The sequence below is a fragment of the Orycteropus afer genome, unplaced genomic scaffold, assembly GCF_000298275.1.
Source record: "Orycteropus afer afer isolate SDZICR_OR568_19922 unplaced genomic scaffold, OryAfe1.0 scaffold00217, whole genome shotgun sequence".
NCBI lineage: Eukaryota > Metazoa > Chordata > Mammalia > Tubulidentata > Orycteropodidae > Orycteropus > Orycteropus afer.
This window is the reverse complement of record NW_006921804.1, coordinates 1,049,262-1,066,064: the sequence shown is the minus strand read 5'-3', so window position 1 is coordinate 1,066,064 and position 16,803 is coordinate 1,049,262. Positions and strand designations below refer to the sequence as shown.

The 16,803-nt window shown below is 51.8% G+C and overlaps 3 protein-coding genes across 3 annotated transcripts in view; 1 reads left to right on the top strand and 2 right to left on the bottom strand.

Moving 5' to 3' along the window:
• The window catches only part of METTL25B (methyltransferase like 25B), a 10,386-nt gene extending 8,385 nt beyond the window's left edge, over nucleotides 1-2,001 (top strand). Inside the window, exons 4-6 of the mRNA XM_007948604.1 lie at nucleotides 322-803; nucleotides 1,283-1,467; nucleotides 1,880-2,001. Coding sequence (XP_007946795.1) covers nucleotides 322-803; nucleotides 1,283-1,467; nucleotides 1,880-2,001 — 789 coding nt within the window. The remainder of the gene's footprint in view (nucleotides 1-321; nucleotides 804-1,282; nucleotides 1,468-1,879) is intronic.
• A 671-nt stretch (nucleotides 2,002-2,672) lies between these two features.
• Nucleotides 2,673-4,043, bottom strand: MRPL24 (mitochondrial ribosomal protein L24). The gene is made up of 5 exons (XM_007948423.2): nucleotides 3,858-4,043; nucleotides 3,681-3,776; nucleotides 3,369-3,472; nucleotides 2,921-3,051; nucleotides 2,673-2,809 (listed from the first exon to the last, which is right to left on the bottom strand). The coding sequence occupies exons 1-5, from the start codon at nucleotides 4,038-4,040 to the stop codon at nucleotides 2,673-2,675; spliced, it is 651 nt and encodes a 216-aa protein (XP_007946614.1). The 5' UTR covers nucleotides 4,041-4,043.
• A 4,340-nt stretch (nucleotides 4,044-8,383) lies between these two features.
• Nucleotides 8,384-16,705, bottom strand: HDGF (heparin binding growth factor). Its single transcript, XM_007948421.2, has 5 exons — nucleotides 16,619-16,705; nucleotides 10,074-10,150; nucleotides 9,770-9,908; nucleotides 8,915-9,100; nucleotides 8,384-8,599 (listed from the first exon to the last, which is right to left on the bottom strand). The coding sequence occupies exons 1-5, from the start codon at nucleotides 16,703-16,705 to the stop codon at nucleotides 8,384-8,386; spliced, it is 705 nt and encodes a 234-aa protein (XP_007946612.1).
• Between the last annotated feature and the right edge of the window lie 98 nt (nucleotides 16,706-16,803).

The window sequence follows — 16,803 nt, the reverse complement described above, 5'->3', positions numbered from 1 at the left end:
GAGGAGTGGCTGGTGGGTTTGAACCACCAGCCTCCTGGTTAGCAGTCAAGTGCCTTAGGCACTATGCTACCAGAGCTCCTAGGCAAGTATTAAGACTCATAAATGAGGAAACAGACTCAGAAATGAAAAGGTTTACAGAGTTGGTGATGATAGACACAGAATTTATGCTGTCTCTTGATTAATGGCCCAGGTCTCCTGCGCTTTAGCTTCTCTCCCACCTTGCCTTCGGGAAGGAACGCAGAGGACAGATCCTTTCCATGATCCAGGTGGATTTCAACAAACAGGTTTCCCATCTGCTCTTGTCCTTTCCTGCCTCCACAGGTGGTCCATGCTGGCCCTCGCCAACCCCCACACCACGTGGTTAGGTGGGTAGATCCCACAACTCTGTGTGAGGAGCTTCTGCTTCCACTGGAGCCCCCACCTCAGGGGGGGCCCCGCCTGCTGCTTACAGGCCTTCACGCCTGTGGGGATCTGAGCGTAGCCTTGCTGAAGCACTTCTGCTGCCCTAACGTGGCAGCCCTGGCCTTGGTGGGCTGCTGCTACATGAAGCTGAGTGACCCTGGTGGCTACCCACTGAGCCACTGGGTGGCCAGGTTGCCTGGCTATGAACTGCCCTACAGGCTGCGGGAGGGGGCCTGCCATGCCCTGGAGGAATATGCTGAGCGGCTACAGAGAGCAGGTCCTGCCCTCCGAACCCACTGCTATCGGGCAGCACTGGAGACTGTCATCAGGTGTGCCCAGCCCGAGCTCCGTAGGCCAGGCGTGCAGGGGATCCCCAGGGTCCACGAGCTCAAGATTGAAGAGTAAGGTTCAGGAAAGCAGAGTGTGTGTGTGTGTGTATGTGTGTGTGTGGGCATCACCAACCAGAGGTCTCCCACTTTATTTATTAGCATGTCCTACAGAAAAAAAAAAGCTTATAGTGAAAAAAAAGTGCACAAGAGTGTGATTTTAAATTCTCTGAGTGGGTAGCTCCTCAAAATTCCTTTAGAGGGAATTTACCAAACTTTTATCAGAAGACTGTATCAAAGTAATATAAAGTTTTTAAAACGCTAAAAATGTAGGTATGTAATTGGACAGAACTGGCTCAAAGTAAATTTTTAGATTCATTTGTCTTTAGACAGCTCATAGCCAGAGAAACATTTAAAGATGTGTATTAGTGTAGCAAATCAAGCAGAGCTGGAATCAAATTAGGAACAGGCAAAGTTCAAGTGGGGGGTATGCACGCGGAGGGGGTGGTATCCCGTAAAACTGAACTGTGTGCTATCTGTGGCTGGCTCTACAGATATGTGCAGCGGGGGCTGCAGCGAATAGGGCTGGACCCCCAGCTGCCCCTGAATCTGGCTGCCCTTCAAGCCCACCAGGCCCAGGAGCACCGTGTCGTAGCCTTTTTCAGCTTGGCTCTGCTGCTGGCCCCACTGGTGGAGACACTGATTCTGCTGGACCGGCTGCTTTACCTTCAGGAGCAGGGTGAGGGTGGCCTACAGCAGAGGCCTAGGGCCATAGGGGCTGGAGTGCTAGGTCTTCCAGTCCCATCTGGGACTAGATTCTTCACTCGGTGATCACTGAACCACCTGCTTCAGAATCATCAGTAGGGTGGGAGTGAGGGAGTAGTTTAAAAATGCAAATTCTACCTGAATCAGCCTCTGGGGGTATATCCCAGCAAGCCTCCCAGGCTGAGAATCTACAATGAGAGCACTAAGGAGTGCCCCTCCCAAGTCAGGACCTTGGGCACCCAGGCTTTTTATAGAGATCTGGGTCTCCTTAGTTCCCCTGGAGCTTCATTGGGGAAGAGGGCCTATGCCTACAGGTTGTGCAGGAAGTGCCTGAGTAAGGGTTTGGTTCATTTCTCACCTTCTGAGTACCTTTGCCTTTCTCCCAGGCTTTCATGCTGAGCTCCTGCCCCTCTTCAACCCTGAACTCTCTCCCAGAAACCTGGTTCTGGTGGCCACCAAGAGGCCCCTGGGTCAGGCCTTCTCTGTCCTGGAGACTGAAAACAGCTGAGAAAGCCTGAGGAAGGGCATTTCTCAAATCCCATTTCAAACCACCCAGCACCACAGTGGGCAGCAGAGTCTGTACCTCCTCACCCAGAGAACCAGCACCCTGCATCCTCCCTGGAATCTTGGTGCCCTACAAGTCTTCATACCCTTTCTCTCTCTCTCCATGTGTTACAGAAGATCATGTAAAGTTTATAAGGTTTAATTTATTAAAAAAAAATTGAAATCTTTATTTCCCTTCCATTTTTGTAAGTCTAGGAAAGGACAGACATGCAGCCTCTTTACAGAGGTCCCGCAGAGGCCGTACAATTAAGTCTAACACCCGCAGCCCCTACTGTTCTCCATAACAGGGGGCTTGGGTAATATTTTCTGTTACTCAACATTCTCCATGAAGGGAACATTTCTCTCTCTTTGGTCCCCATCCTAGAATCCACAGGCCCTACTCTTCCGGGGGGGCCTCTTTAAGGCTGGTGACTTCCATCTAGATTCTGTCATATCAGGACAGATACTCCCTCCTGTCAGTCCCTAAATGCAGAGTACACTAGGGTTGGGGGTATCAGTGTACCAGAAGATAGCAGCTGTACACAGAGGAGTATTCACAGCTCTTTATTGGGAGTCTGGAGTAGATAGACCCAGTGTCTGTCTAAGACAGAGGCATAGGGGAGAAGCTCCTTGGGCTCAATACCAATAGGATTTCTTGTGTTTCCGGCTCTCCTGGATCCCCATTGCCTCCATCACTTCCTCCTCCAGTGTCTTTAGACGGGGCACATAGGTTCTTTCTAGAGCATCTTCCACTGATGTGTCTTTGGGGCCATCTATTGGGCCAGAGGACAGGAGGTGAGTGGGAGGACTTGCTAACTTCAATTTCCTTTACATCCCTTCCTCCCATTCCTCCCCTCATCTTCCTGCCCCTCACCTAAACTCACCAGTCCATGTTTCAGGGACGATGCCATCAGCTCTGGGAAATTCAGGTTTGGGGATAATTCTTCCTGATCTCGTGGAGACCCGGACTCGCTCTCCTGCCTCAGTGAACCTCCATTCTATCTCAGTGGGTTTCCTGGGGGATAGGACAGGTGAGCTTAGCCTGGGAGCCAAATCCCCTGCTACCTTCCTCCCCAAAAGTAGAGTCTGGCTAAAAACATCAAGGGCATCATCTTATTTCCCTGCTATCTCAACAGGGGATATACACGGGAAGGTCATGCTCATGAGATGGTCCCACCCAATTTCTAGAGCATCCAATCCATCATCTTATCTGTTGACATGCCCTCTGTACCCCCTCTATTTCCAATGGAGAAAAAGGCTCTCCCGTATGCTATTTAAAACCTGGGTAGACTCAGAGGATAGGAAACCCTAACCAGAGCCCCATTTGCTTGCCTGTCCACAGGATCCACAAGTGTGACCTGGTGGTGAAGCAGTGGGGCTTCACTAGGGATCATGGTTCCCCGGTAATCCTTGGTCTTGCCAATGTAGCGGTAATGCTGTCCAAGAGAGAGGGGACATCAGAAACCAAGGGATGGAAAGGGACTTCTCACTACTGCTCAGAGCATTAAGCTCAAGTTGAAAAGTAGAAGGGTTTAGTTGTACCATCATCCCCTCTTCCAGTCTCCCACCTCCCTGCATTGCTAATGGAGAAGGACAGATGTGACGGGAGTCTTGATGACAACTCTCCTCCCCCCCTTAACTTACTGTGTTCAGCCCCTCCAGGACAACCCAGTTTCGCTGCCGGATAACTTGAACCACTTTGCCCTGCTTCCCAGCATCTTTCCCTTCTAGGATCTCCACCTGTGGGAAGACAAGAGTCAAGGAGAGGGACTATTGCCCAGGAGCAACCCCACCATCCCACTTCCTGTCTGAGGCTCTCACCACATCCCCACAGAACAGATGCCAGTCTTCGTCAGAGATAGGTTCCACAGCCACCCGGCGCCGCCTGGTCCCCGGAGGGTTCTTCCTCTTGTCTGCCAGGGAGCCTGGGCGGCTCATCCCATACCGGTAGTTAGGAGGCAGATTAACCTTGGATGCCATGGCCAGCAGGGCAGAGAGACGCATGGCTGGAGGTTATCAGAAATCTTGTATTATCTAATTTAAGCCTTAGAATAAACCAATGAAGAAGGTGCTATTAATCGATAAGAATGAAGCCTGACTTCAAAGAACAAATAAAATTAATTGTAATGGTATAAAAGTCCGTGGACTGGGAATCAGATAACGTGGGTTCTACTCTTTGCTTTGCCATCATCTTACTCTGTGACCCCAAGCAACTTAACTTCTGAATTCAGTTTCATCATCCATAAAACTTTATAGGATTGTTGTTATTTAAATTATTTAAAAATCACTGTTAACAAAGCAAGGTGCAAAGTAACATGAATAGTATAATCCCTTTTGGATAAATTAAAAATACATATTTCAGCACCGCTATAGATACCTTGGAGAGGGAAACAGGAAACAAAATATTTGCCTTTGGGGAGAAAATCTTTCTGGGAGTTCTGTTCCTTTCCACATTTGTATTTTCTAGCTATGCACACTAAAAAAGTAAACCAATTTATCTGGGCAATGGATAGATACTGGATCAAAAAGAAAGAAAAAAAAAAATCTCACTGCCATCAAGTCAACTCTGACTCATAGTGGCCCCCTTTGGGTTTCCAAGGCAGTAAATCTTTACAGAAGTAGATTGCCCAGTCGTCCTTCTGCAGGGTGGCTGGTGGGTTTGAACTACCAACCTTCTGGTTAGCAGTCCAATGCCTTAGGCACTACATCACCAGGGCTCCTTAGATCTTGGGTGGTGGTGGTGGTGGTTATGTGCCATTGAGTCAGACCCAACTCATTAGGAAATCTCATACAAATACATAGACATTAAAACCTGTGAAAGCCAGAACTTGGGTAAGGCAGAAACCTGTCAAAGAGAAACTTTATCAGAGAAGAAATTGTTTTATCACTAAAATGAACAATAAGAAAAGTAGTTAAGACTGCACCCTGTCAAAGGCAGAAAACTTGTGAGACCTAGAAAAAGTCATGTCATGTTCTGGCTCTCACAGGTTTCACTGTGTGTGTGTGTGTATGTGTGTATATATACATGGCCAATTGTTATTCTGAATTAATGCTGGTTGACTGTAAAAGTCTGTTTTTCCATTCAGAGTCAAAGTTTCCAGAGCACTACTGTGTGACAGACAATACTGATAATTTCACTATTAATGGCATTTGATCTTCACAGTGCCCAGTAAGAGGCTGCCAAGTGCAAGCACTAATATAAGGCCTGTTTTACAGACAAGGAAACCAAGACCCGGAAGGCTGGAGTGACTTGCCCGAGTTCATACAGCTTGACAGGTACAGGGCCAATCTTAAGGCCTAAGCCTCTTGCGTGACTGCTACCATAAGTCCCTTAACCGCCCATTCCAAGTCTGAGGCTCTGAGAATAGATCTCAAGAGCTAGTCCAGAGCAGAGCAGAGCAGCTTACACGTCCTCTAGATCTTCACCTCCTTTCTCTCCACATCCTGGAGCAGCTTCTCCAGTGGGGCTCTCGCGGTGCAAGCAGTGGGGTACTGCGTCTTCCCCACCCCGCCCCTGCTGCAAGGGCTGCCCCCTGCCTGGCCTATCCTGGGTGTTGACGCCGATCCCGCACACCCCAGGCCGCAGCAGTCATCAGCATCCACCCCGCTCCAAAGTGCAAGGACACCCCAGGAAGGCGACTAAGCAACAAGAAGTGGGGGGGGGGGGGAGGCCTTCCGGCATGCGCCTCCTAAACAAGCCCCAGAGCTGCAACACATTTGGGCCACGCGGCCCTCACCTCCACTTCCCGCTGCGCCGCAGAGCCACCGCTTGTCACTTCACTGCACGTGGGCCCTCAGCCCCGCCCGCCCCTGTCCTTAGCTTCCTGGGAAATGTAGGCTAATTGTGGAGCGGAAGTTCAGCAGTTACTCTAACTTCTCTGTTCTTGGGAGATGTAGTCCGCCGCCAAGAAGCACGCTGGAAACAGGAAATTTAGCCGGGGTGGGAAACCAAGGAAGCGTAATAACACCGTGAAGCACGTCGGGAATTGAAGGCGGCCGCGTCTGGCACGCTCCCGCGCATGCTCTGCGTGGAGGCGACTGGGGATTGTAGTTCCTGAGGCTGGCTCCATTTTCTAGGTGGTTATGGTTTCCTGTTTAAGGCAAAGGATCTCCGTTTCCAGTCAACACTACGGCCAATTCTCTCCCCGCCCTTCTCTGGTAGAAGGAGCCAGAACAGATTCAAAATTGTCAAGAGGACGTCTAGAGGAGGAGATGAAACGTGGGCCCTTGCAATGCTAGTGACAAAATGTCAGATCTGGAAGGAACCCTAGGGATTATCTATCTAATCCAGCCATCCGTTTAGGGAGTGAAAGGCTGAGGGTGTTTTGGGGAGAAAGGGAAACAAAGTCGCCCAAAATCATAGAAACAATTAGTGGCAGACTCAGAATTGGAGTTCAAGGAGTACTGGCGAGATTCTACCTTACCAACGTCCCCCTAACACTAGGTAAGGGGTTGTTGGCATCCCTAAGTCTGCCGAGGGTTCAAAATGTTTCTACCACCAACCCAAATATCCTCATTTCTGTGGCCGCTTCAGTCAGTGGCTGATACTGGCACCCTTCTACATAATACTCCTTATGACTCCCTCCACACATACACACCTACTCCTAAGTGCTCATGGAGGAACCAGTGTTAAATAGTAGCTGGGCAGGACAAGAATGAATGGAGTGATATTCTGGGACTCTACCTTCATCTAGAATTTTGGATTTCTAACAATAAGGAATACATGAGACTCGCATGCCCACATCAATCTGAGATGATTTGCAAATCATCTGTATTCCTTCCACCCAAGCCCATTCTTCACTTAACCAATATACCCCAAAGAATCAGTCAGAATCCAATATAGTAATCAACGGGTTTTATTTTCCTAGAACTGAAATTGTCTACGGTTCTCAGAGCTAAACTTTTCCAAAGCTACAGTCAGCAATTTTTCATCAGAGCCCAAGGGAGAGGGGCAAAGGCGAGAGACAAGAGACTGAAGAGAGGCATAGAGAGACCACTAGGAAGAGCTCGGCAGAGGGCACTTAATTCTCTCTCTCCTCTCAGAGTAAGTTACAAATCAGATCTGTTGACAACACTGAGGGGACCAGGTGGGGGTATGTGGATGGGAAATGACACCGGAAGGAACACCAAAGCCCCAGCTAGAAAATTAAAGTCATCAAGCCCCAAACGGATGGGGAGCCTCCCAGTACACCTTAGAAATGGGGGTAACAGTGGGGGAGATAGGAGCAGAATGGGGGTACACGAAGGGGTAAGGGATCATTAAAAATTTTTTTTTTGTAATTTTCTTTTATTAAAAACATTTCCTAAAAAATGTGTCTTTTCCTTTATATCTGGGTAATTTATATGACTGTAGGCTGGCCTTTGAGTGCTTGTGGGGAGAGGGAAGAGGGCAGCTAGGTTCTCCCCAGGGTATCCCATTTCTGGCCCCAGAGATTAAAGGGGAACAGATGCTCTTCACTCCCACCCAAGCTGGGTGAAGTCAATCCTTCAGAGTTCAAGTTCTCGGCCCAAATAACTTGGAAGCCCCCCATATCTTCTGATGATAAACTAGAACTCCCAGAACTCCCTGGGTCAGCAAAAGGAAGAATGGGCATTGCCCTCTGGAAGGAAGCCCATCCCCCATAAGCTGTCCCACTTTCCCTGAATCTAGGTAGCTGGGATAATAGGTGTGGGAGGAAACAGAGCTCAGTAAGATGCCACTGTCCCGCTCACCACCCCTACTATAATTTGAAGAATGCCCTGCCCAGGCCCCGCAGAAATCCACCCTGTTGTTTATCCTCCAGCCCTTCCACTCCTACCCAATTCCAACCCAAAACTTCAGAATGGGTTGTCAAGAGGTGGGAAAAGCTGGTCCAGGCCCCGAGTCCTGGGAAACAGCTCTAGGCAGGGAAGGAATATGGCCTCATCTCACCCCAGGTAGCCCTGACTCAGATTACAGGGGTGTGGTGACATGAAGGCTAGGGCCAGGTGGCTTACCCCATCCAGGTCAATCTCCAGGGGCCAGGCTTGGAGGGCGAAGAATGAGTGGAAGAGGGGAATGGGGTGGGGTGGGGTGGGGAAGGGGTTCCCAGTTTGCAGGCCATGGCCAGTTTCCCCAGTAGCACCCAGACAGCAGCAGGAACGGGGCAAGGGCTCCTCTTGAAACATTGGTGGCTACAGGCTGCAGGGGAAGGTTGGAGGGGAGAAGGGTTAATAGTGTGGCCTTGGCCTGGCCTTGCCCCAGCCAGTGCTGGTCTCCTGGGAGAGCCCACCCTGCCTCCTGAGAGGCTGACCTCTGCAGGCCTTCCTCCTCTCCAAAGGTACCTTGGGCCCTCCCAGCTGAGCTGCCAAGGGGGCAGGGGGTTCACTCACCTCTCATGATCTCTGATGCCTGGGGCCTCAGCATCTTCCTTGGCAGCCTCTTCTTCTTCTTCTTCTTCCTCTTCCTCCTCCTGAGGAGGCCCCCGACCAGAGCCAGGTTCAGAGGGAGTGCTATTCTTCTCCACCTCTACAGGGACAGGTCTCTCACCCTCCTTCTCCTCCCCTTCAGGGTCATCAGCCTCCTTGAGACGTTTCGGGGAGTCCTAGGCAGGATTGGCAGAGACAAGGTGGGCTGAGGCTGCAGAGGGTAGAATGCCATCCACCTACCTGTGCTTCCATTCCTTCTCCAAAGCTCCTTCCTGGGTTGATACCCACCAATCCCTTCCTTAGCTTTCTACTAGCTAAAAAGCCCTCTTCAGATGGGGATTCGGGCTGTATCTCTTAAACTGGGGGGTTCCCTAAAGTAGTAGACATCTTCCTCCTCAGACTGTGTGCTCCCTAAGGCAGAGCCTGCTCCTGCGGGGATGCCCCACAGTAAAAGCTCAAGGGGGTACAGGCCCAACATAGGGGTCAATTACCTCCAGCAGGTCCCCTGCTCTTCTCTTCAGTGCCCCCTTCTCATTCTTCTCCTTGGTTGGCTCATCAATGACCAGCTTCCCCTCCTCATCACTGCTGCCCTCAGCATTCCCCTTCTTGTCACCATCACCCTCTGTGGCCTCAGGCTCTGGCGCGGGCTCTTGCACTCGGCTTTTTTTCTGGGAGGACTACAGCAGAGACAGCAGGGGCTGAGTGGCACTATTGGTGTCCTGCTGGGCCCCCACCCCAAACCCCTCCCTTGGCCACTCACTCCTTCCTTTTCCCACCTCTCCCCCACCCCCACCCAGGTGCCCAGTCTCACGAGTGATTTGAGACCCACCTCTGTTGGATTAGCCCTGGGGCAAACCCACTGGCCGGGCAGGCAGGGCTCTGTGCAGGAGGGGGGAGGGCTGGAGCAGGAGGCAAAACCTCGGGTCAACTTCTCCCAAAGGGAGCTGGGACCCTATCCCCGCCAAACCCCGCCCCCCACCCTCCCGCCTTGTCCTGCCCGGCTCACGAGCACCTCCTCCTGGAAGCCTTTGTGGAAAGTCAGGGCCACATCCTATATTTACACTGGGCCCAACAAAAGGCCTATTCCCACTTACCGCCTCCATTCTTTTCTTGCCCCCTAGGCTGTTAAGAGTTGCTCATAACCAGAACTACACCACATACCCACAACCAACCCCACCCACTCTTCTTCAGGAAGATACCCCCAGATGGGCTCCCACGCCAAAAGCCCTGGTGTTTCTGAGCCTTGGTCCCTGAAGACTAAGCATCCTCTGTGGGTCTTGGGCTCCCGGAGCCCATGATGGCCACACCTGCTTTCCAGGGGGTCGTTGGGGCAGATGGAAACTCACCTGGTAGCCAGAAGCCTTGACAGTAGGGTTGTTCTCGATCTCCCACAGCCCCTCGCTGAACCCTTTCCTCTTGTTGGGCTTGCCAAACTTCTCCTTGGACTCTTCATAAGGGAAGAGGTCTTTGGGGCCCAGGAATGCCCTGATGAGAGATGGGAGACTGTGCTCTCTAGCGCCTCACTGCCTCTGAGCAGAGGCTTCCTCCCCAGAACTGCCCCACAGGCGAGGGACACCAACACCCCCTCTCTCCCAAAGTGGTCACCCCATGGTCCTTCCCCACCTATGTTCCCTCAGACCCTTTACTCACGTCTCATGGGTCCCGAAAAAGAAGACTTGGTATTTGTTGGCTGTTGATTTCACTGCAGCTTCAGGCATCTCGTCAATCTGGGAGTAAGATGCAGGAAGTGAGTGTGAGCTGGGTTTCTGAGACCATGAATTTGGGGTAGGGGATTGACCTCCAAGGCACATTTGTATAAAACTAGACAAGGAAAACTCAGGAAATCACCAATGTGATTTTTGAGCCTTTTGCTTTGTTTTGTTTTAGCAGTGGAATCTTTGTCCAAATTAAGTTAGATGTGCAAGACCAACCAACACTCGAGAGTCACCCCATCTCTTTCACAAACCAAACAGCATCCTTTCTGCCTCCTAACATGTCCAAAACCTCTCCATAAATCTCCATGTCTTTGCCATCACCCGGGTCCAACCACTGTCCTCTCTTGCCTAGACTAAAATCATAACCTCTATCTCTTCTTTCAGTCTCTGTCCCTGCACATTACAATCCATTCTCCACACTGCAGCCAGAGTACCCCTGGCTTGAAACCGTCAATGACTTTTCATGACTCTAGGCCCCACTTCATGATGTCAGGATCTGAATCTCAATAATGCTACTAGTATTTGTATGACCTTAGGCAACTTAACCTCTGCCTCCATTTCCTCATCTGCAAAACAACCATGTACTTAAATCATAGGCTTGTGAGGATTAAAGAAAAACAGCATGCCATATAGTAAGTCCTACATAGGGGTTAGGTGTCCTCCTCCTCTCCCAGTCCACTGCCCTTCATACTCTGCTCCATCACTGCTGTTGTTCCCACTTCTCATACTCACTAACTCCTGATCACCCTTCCAACCTCAGCTCCATCATGACTTCCTCTGGAAAAGATTCACCATCTCTCTCCACCTGGCCAACTCCCCACACAAAATTCTCCTAGTACCTTTCCTTCATAAAATCAACCAAAAACCAAACTCACTGCCATCGAATCAATTCTGACTCATAGCGACCCCCTTTGGGTTTCCAGAGCAGTAAATCTTTCCAGAAGTAGATTGCCCAGTCTTCCTTCTGCGGAGTGGTTGGTGGGTTTGAACCAAGCTTCTAATTACCAGTCAAATGCTTTAAGCACTATGCCACCAGAGCTCCTTCATAGCACTTCTTAAAATTCCAATCTTATTCATATTATCATTTGATTCATGTCTGTCTGTATCATATTTGCTCTGAGAACAGAGTCCATTTCTGTTTTTATCTCCACCACAGTGCCTAACACACAGTAGGTGCAGAATAAATATTTGCTGAATCAATTTATGAAATAGGTAAATGTAGACTGTTCTAATTTAAGTAGAGAGTTGGGGCCAAGGTACTGCTTATCAAGAGCCCCCTCTAGTCGCAGCCCTAAGGGGTTTCTGGGGCACACTTTGAAAGCCACTGATGTGGTCAAGCCTTCACATTTTACAGATGAGGAAACTGAGACCCAGAAAAGGAAAGTGATTCACCCAAGATAACAGGGCAAGGATGAGGGCCAAATCTCAGACCTCTATCCCCTGACTTACCCTGTTGAGGGGGTGGGTGGTGCCTGAAGAATGCTGTGGTAGAGAAGGTGACAGATCAGAGGTCAAGGAAATGGAAGGACCAGAAGCAGTGGCCCAGTCAGCCTCTCCCAGATCTCAGGCCCTGAAAGTCCAGGACAAGCTGAGCTATGGAAGGGGGAAAACTACAACTCCCAGCAACACTTGCTGCAGCCCTTAGCAGCCTGGCTTCCCGCCGGACAGAGGCCAGGTGGCCATGTTGACTGGGGGTCTAGGCACAGGCAGGAGACAGATAGACAGGCCAAGGCAGTGATTAACACACAGAGACAGGGACGGAGCACCTGACTGGGGGCCTAGGGAGACAGGGTGACTGGGAGGATGGGAATGAGCTGAGACACATCCAGGAAAGAGGGTAGGAGGCTCTGGGCATGAATCTGAGGGACATCTTGCCCCAGACATGGAGGCTTCAGGTTCCTGGACACTTTCCCCTTTGCCCTGTGGCCTCTGGGGCTAGAGGTCCAGCCCCTCCCCCTACAAAGGCAGGGCACAAACTGGACCTTCCCCATGACCAGGAGACACTGGGGTATGAGTGTAGGGGGTGGAAAAGCATGCTGATCCCCCCACAAACATGATCCTTATCGTCATGACAACGAACCCCGCCCCTGGGGCCACTCAGCAACCAGGAATGTGACTGCCCTTCCCCCCTAGGCCCTCCCTCTGGATTGGGGAGGAGGGGACACACTAAAACACACACCCCACCCTCAAGTCTGGAGTCTGGCACCTGGGTCCCTGGCTGTGCTTGCAACCGCAGCTAGTTCTGGGGTGGGTGGAGGAGGCCAGTATTCACCCAGGACACCTGGGTCCTGTTACCAGCTAGTTCCCCACCCCCCTTCTCAGAGGGGGAAGCAAAAAACAAAATGAGAGCCTCCAGGGCTTAGAGATCCCAGGAGACAGGCAAAGGACAATAATAGCAAAAGCCCTTCCCTAGGCCTCCCTTCTTGGTGGATCTTCCTGCACCAGGAACCAGGGCGGGGGCGGGCTGTGTAGGGATCTAAGCGTCTGAGGCTGGCAGGGCAGAAGGGAACTTTGATCTCCACATTTTCAGTGCCCAGAGCTGAGCCAGAGACTTAATATGCTCTCAATAAATGTGTGATGAAAGGGGGAGAAACTGAGGCTCAGGAAAAGGGGGTGGGGTGGATGAAGTGCCAGAGATGAGGAGACATGAGACGCACAGTTACTGCAAAGCAGCTACCCGACCATCTGTCTCTTGCCACCCTAGTTTCCCATGAAAAGCAGGCTCAGAGAAAAGGGGGAGTCACCCGGTGTGGCAGGGGACCCAGGAGGCCACCAGCTGCCCAGCTTCGGGGGGGGGGGGAGAAACAAAAGAGCGGATGGGAATTAAAAATAGAAGGAACAAGACACACTGGATATACCTGCCTTGCTGACTTCGAGCCAAATAAAGGGTGGGTCTGGAGGGAAAAGGAGCTTTGGTTGCATAGTGGTTAAAGCATTCAGCTGCTAACCAAAAGGTCAGTGGTTCAAACCCACCAGCTGTTCCACGGGAGAAAGATGAGTCAGTCTTCTTTCGTAAAGATTTACAGCCTCAGAAATCCTATGGGGCAGTTCTATTATGTCCTAAAGGGGCTATGAGTCAGAATCAACTCGATGGCAGTGGGAATGGGCTCAAGGGAGGAGGATGGGGACCTGGGCAGATGGGCTTCTACTCCAAAAGGGCCATTCCATCCCCCTGCCTCACTCTGTCTGTACAGGCACCTGTGGGGTAAGGGCCAGGAGGTGAGCTCTTTTTACTTAATTGAATTCCTGCCCCTCACCCAAAAAAAAAGAAGAGAAGCCCCTTCTGTAGTAGAACTTCCATCGCTCAAGCTACAAAGAAAGTATCTTTTCTTGCATTTGGAAGAGTGGTTCTTCCTAGACATAGAGAATATGAGGTCTCAGGGGACCCCCTGTACCCCTGATATAGCCATGTCTTCCAGGCAGTGCCTTTATATCCAGGCTGTGACTCAGAACCAGTGAGTCAAAGCTAAGTGGGTCAGGGTGGAGCCAGATGAATGCTGGGGACCCCACTCCATCCCCTCCACTGCCCAACAAGGGAGGAGGCTCTGCTACCCCCCAAGTCATTCCTGGGGTCCAGGAAAGTTACTTCTCCCCTCAGGCATCGGCCTACCCACCCTCACCCTCACCCCAGTTCCTCTGCATTTAGCTGGCTCCATCAGACAGGCCTGAGCACATGAAACTCCAATCTTCCAGGAGTCCATGGACACCCTTCAAAGTCTGAAGAGGAATGTGATGTTTTTCAGGTGAGGAGTAAGGGACAGGACTGAACACCTCTCCCCCTGCCTCAAACCAAATACCGGCCCAAGCTCACCTGCCTAGCACTTAGGAAGGCAGTGGGGGAAAGCTAAGCCCACACTGGCTGCCGGCCAGGGCTCTGACCACCACACCCAGGGCCAAGGCCCAACCTGACCCAGGAACAGGAAAATCTGGGGCAAGAGACAGTTGGGAATGGGAACGTGTAGCAAGACCAAGAGACAGAAAAGAGAAGGAGGAAGGTGGTGCCTAGATGTGGGGGGAGGGGCAGAGGGGGGAAAGAGGGGTGAGGCCCTCTTGCTGCTCAGGTTTTCTGGGATTGTGAAACAGGAAGCAGAGAAAAAAGGAAGGAACCTGGGGGGAAAATATCTTTGAGTCTTGGAGGTTGTTAAGTGCATGGAGATCTCCCAGGAAGTTAGGCTGGGGGAAGAGGGAAAGGAGAAGGTTAAGATGGAGTCACACCATCCTTCCAGGCAGGTCCTGCCTACCACGTGGCTTCTCTTGCTGGGCTCTCTAAGCCCAGGGCCATTCTAGTCTCACTCAGAGTCACCCATCCATCCTAGCAGCAGGGGATTAAGAAAGGAAAGGTCATCCTGACTGAGGATTTTGGCCACCTATTAGATAGGCAGCCAGAAAAGCTCCCTCCTGCTCTTCATCCATCTCATAAGGGATACTCTAGGAACTGGGAGTCCAAAAAATGGTGACGACCCTCAGATAGTCAGAAGACAGGCAAAGGGTGGGGTACCATCTTTTTGGGATCTAGTCTGATCTCCCTCTCCCAACCTTGACTTTATCTGAATGGTCCAGACCTCAACAGAGTAAGAGACTCTGCCTCTCCTGTCCCACCCTCTGTTTTAGAAGCCCTGGGTGAAAATAAGTAGTAGATGTTATTCCCAGTCCCAGGCACTGCCCTCAATCCAAAGGCCACCAGAAACCTGAGGATCTTGTTTACAGGGACTTTTGGTGTCCCTACCCCTTTTCTCTCTTCTCTGATCCAGAAGAGGTTCCCTACAATCCACATTCCAACTAACCACCCCTCCTCAGGGCCTAGCCTAGTCCCTGGTCTTTGCCCCACCCCCAGGAGGCAAGAGCAGCAGAGACTGGGGTTCAGTTCTTGCCCTGCCCACCAGGGCCTTGGCATCTGGGCCAAGAAGTCAGTTGGATCAAAAGTGTGGGGTAAAGTACACAAGCGTTCACACGCCACATGCATACATACATGTGTACACAATGTCCCCCAGCCCTCTAGGAGGCCCTTGAAGTTGGGGAGCCTGCTTCCCTCCAGAATTCACTTCCCCTCCAGAGGCCAGGCCTTATTTTGCCCATCTGAAAAGTTTCAGGGAACAAGGAGCTATATGAGCTGAGGCACAATCCTGAAGAGAGGGCACAGAGACCTCCTGGGTTTTCTCAAAGTGGCCCCAATGTTGGCCTGACACCCTTAACTGGATCCAGGGGAGCCTGGGGCAACTTCCTAAGCTTAAAACCAGATCCTGCCAAGATGAACAGACACAGACTAACTCTTGAAAAGAAAGTCAAAGTCATTAAACAGTTCTCCTGCACTTGGCCCCCTCCCCCAGAAGACTCCCTTAGCCTACCCTCTCTGCCCTAGGATTTCACTCTAAGGGGCTGAGTCATGCCCTCACCAATATGAAAGGCCCCTCAACACCAACTTTGAAGTAACCAGCAGCAATGCCCCCTGTGACACCATCACTCTCCTCCTCCCCCAGATGGCAACCACCGATCTTCCTTACTTCACCTGTCTCAATCCATAGGAGAAACATAATGAACACACCAGACTTAGCTTGTGGGCTCCACCCTCCCACCTGGCCAGGTGCTGGAAGGCGGGGGAGTGGGGAGGTGAAGGCCCCCATATTGGCGGGTGGAACAACCACATGGCAGACTGGGCCATTCTGGCGGGAGAGATTTCTATCTGGGGGAGGGGAAGAGAAGCAACTCAGACACTCCCTACCCCACCAAAATAGAGACAGTCTGGACTGGACTTACCAACCCCGAAGGGGCCCTCCTACCCTCGGTGTCAAATTTGAGTTGGCAGCATATAGAGGAATATTTTTGCGGGGGTGAAGGATTTTAGCGGATTATTTCCCAGCCTAGTGGACCCCTTACTCTTACACCTCCCGCAAATAATTCTCGACCCTCCCAACTTCAGACCTTTTACGGATGCCACAAACCGAAGTTTTCTGGAAGCAAACTCCCGCTTCCATCTACCCCTTTCCAGGCTAGGATCGTTCCTAACCTTTTAATCTAAGAAGAGGAGAGCATCCAGGGACAGGGCGACAATCAAGGGAGGGGAAAACTAAGGGGGTCCCAGAGTGGGGAGTTGGCGGGGGCTTTGGGGTGGGGTGGGAGGAGTTACACTACTGGCCCAAACGCAGGTTGCGCGCCCGAAACCGCCGGAGTATGGGGGGTGGGGGCGGAACTGAGCACGCGGAGCTCGGCCGGGAAGTGACCAGCACCCTCGGATCCCCACGCCGCGCACACATCTATACGCGCGGACGCCGAACCAGCCAGGTGTTCGCCCCCCGCCCCCCACTTTGCTTCCACCGTTATGTAACCAGCGGGTGGGCTTGAAAGCGACAAGGAAAGAGTCCGGGACCCTGACGCCCCCTGGCCCTACCTCTGGCCCCCCTCGGCGGGGAGCGCGAGTGCCCGCGTAGGTGTTATGCAACCCAAGCCCGGTGAGGACAGGGGGCGGCGGGGCGCACTGCTCACCCGGGCTGGCCAGTGTGGGTAGCCCTTCATCTTGGCGAACACCAGGTCCCCGCATTTGTACTCCTTCTGCCGGTTGGATCGCGACATGGCGGGGCTCCGGGCACCCCGGGCTCCGCGCCGGGCCGGGAAGCGCGAGCCCAAGTTTGCGCGTGCGGCGTTGGCGGCGCCGCTCCGCTCCGGCCCTC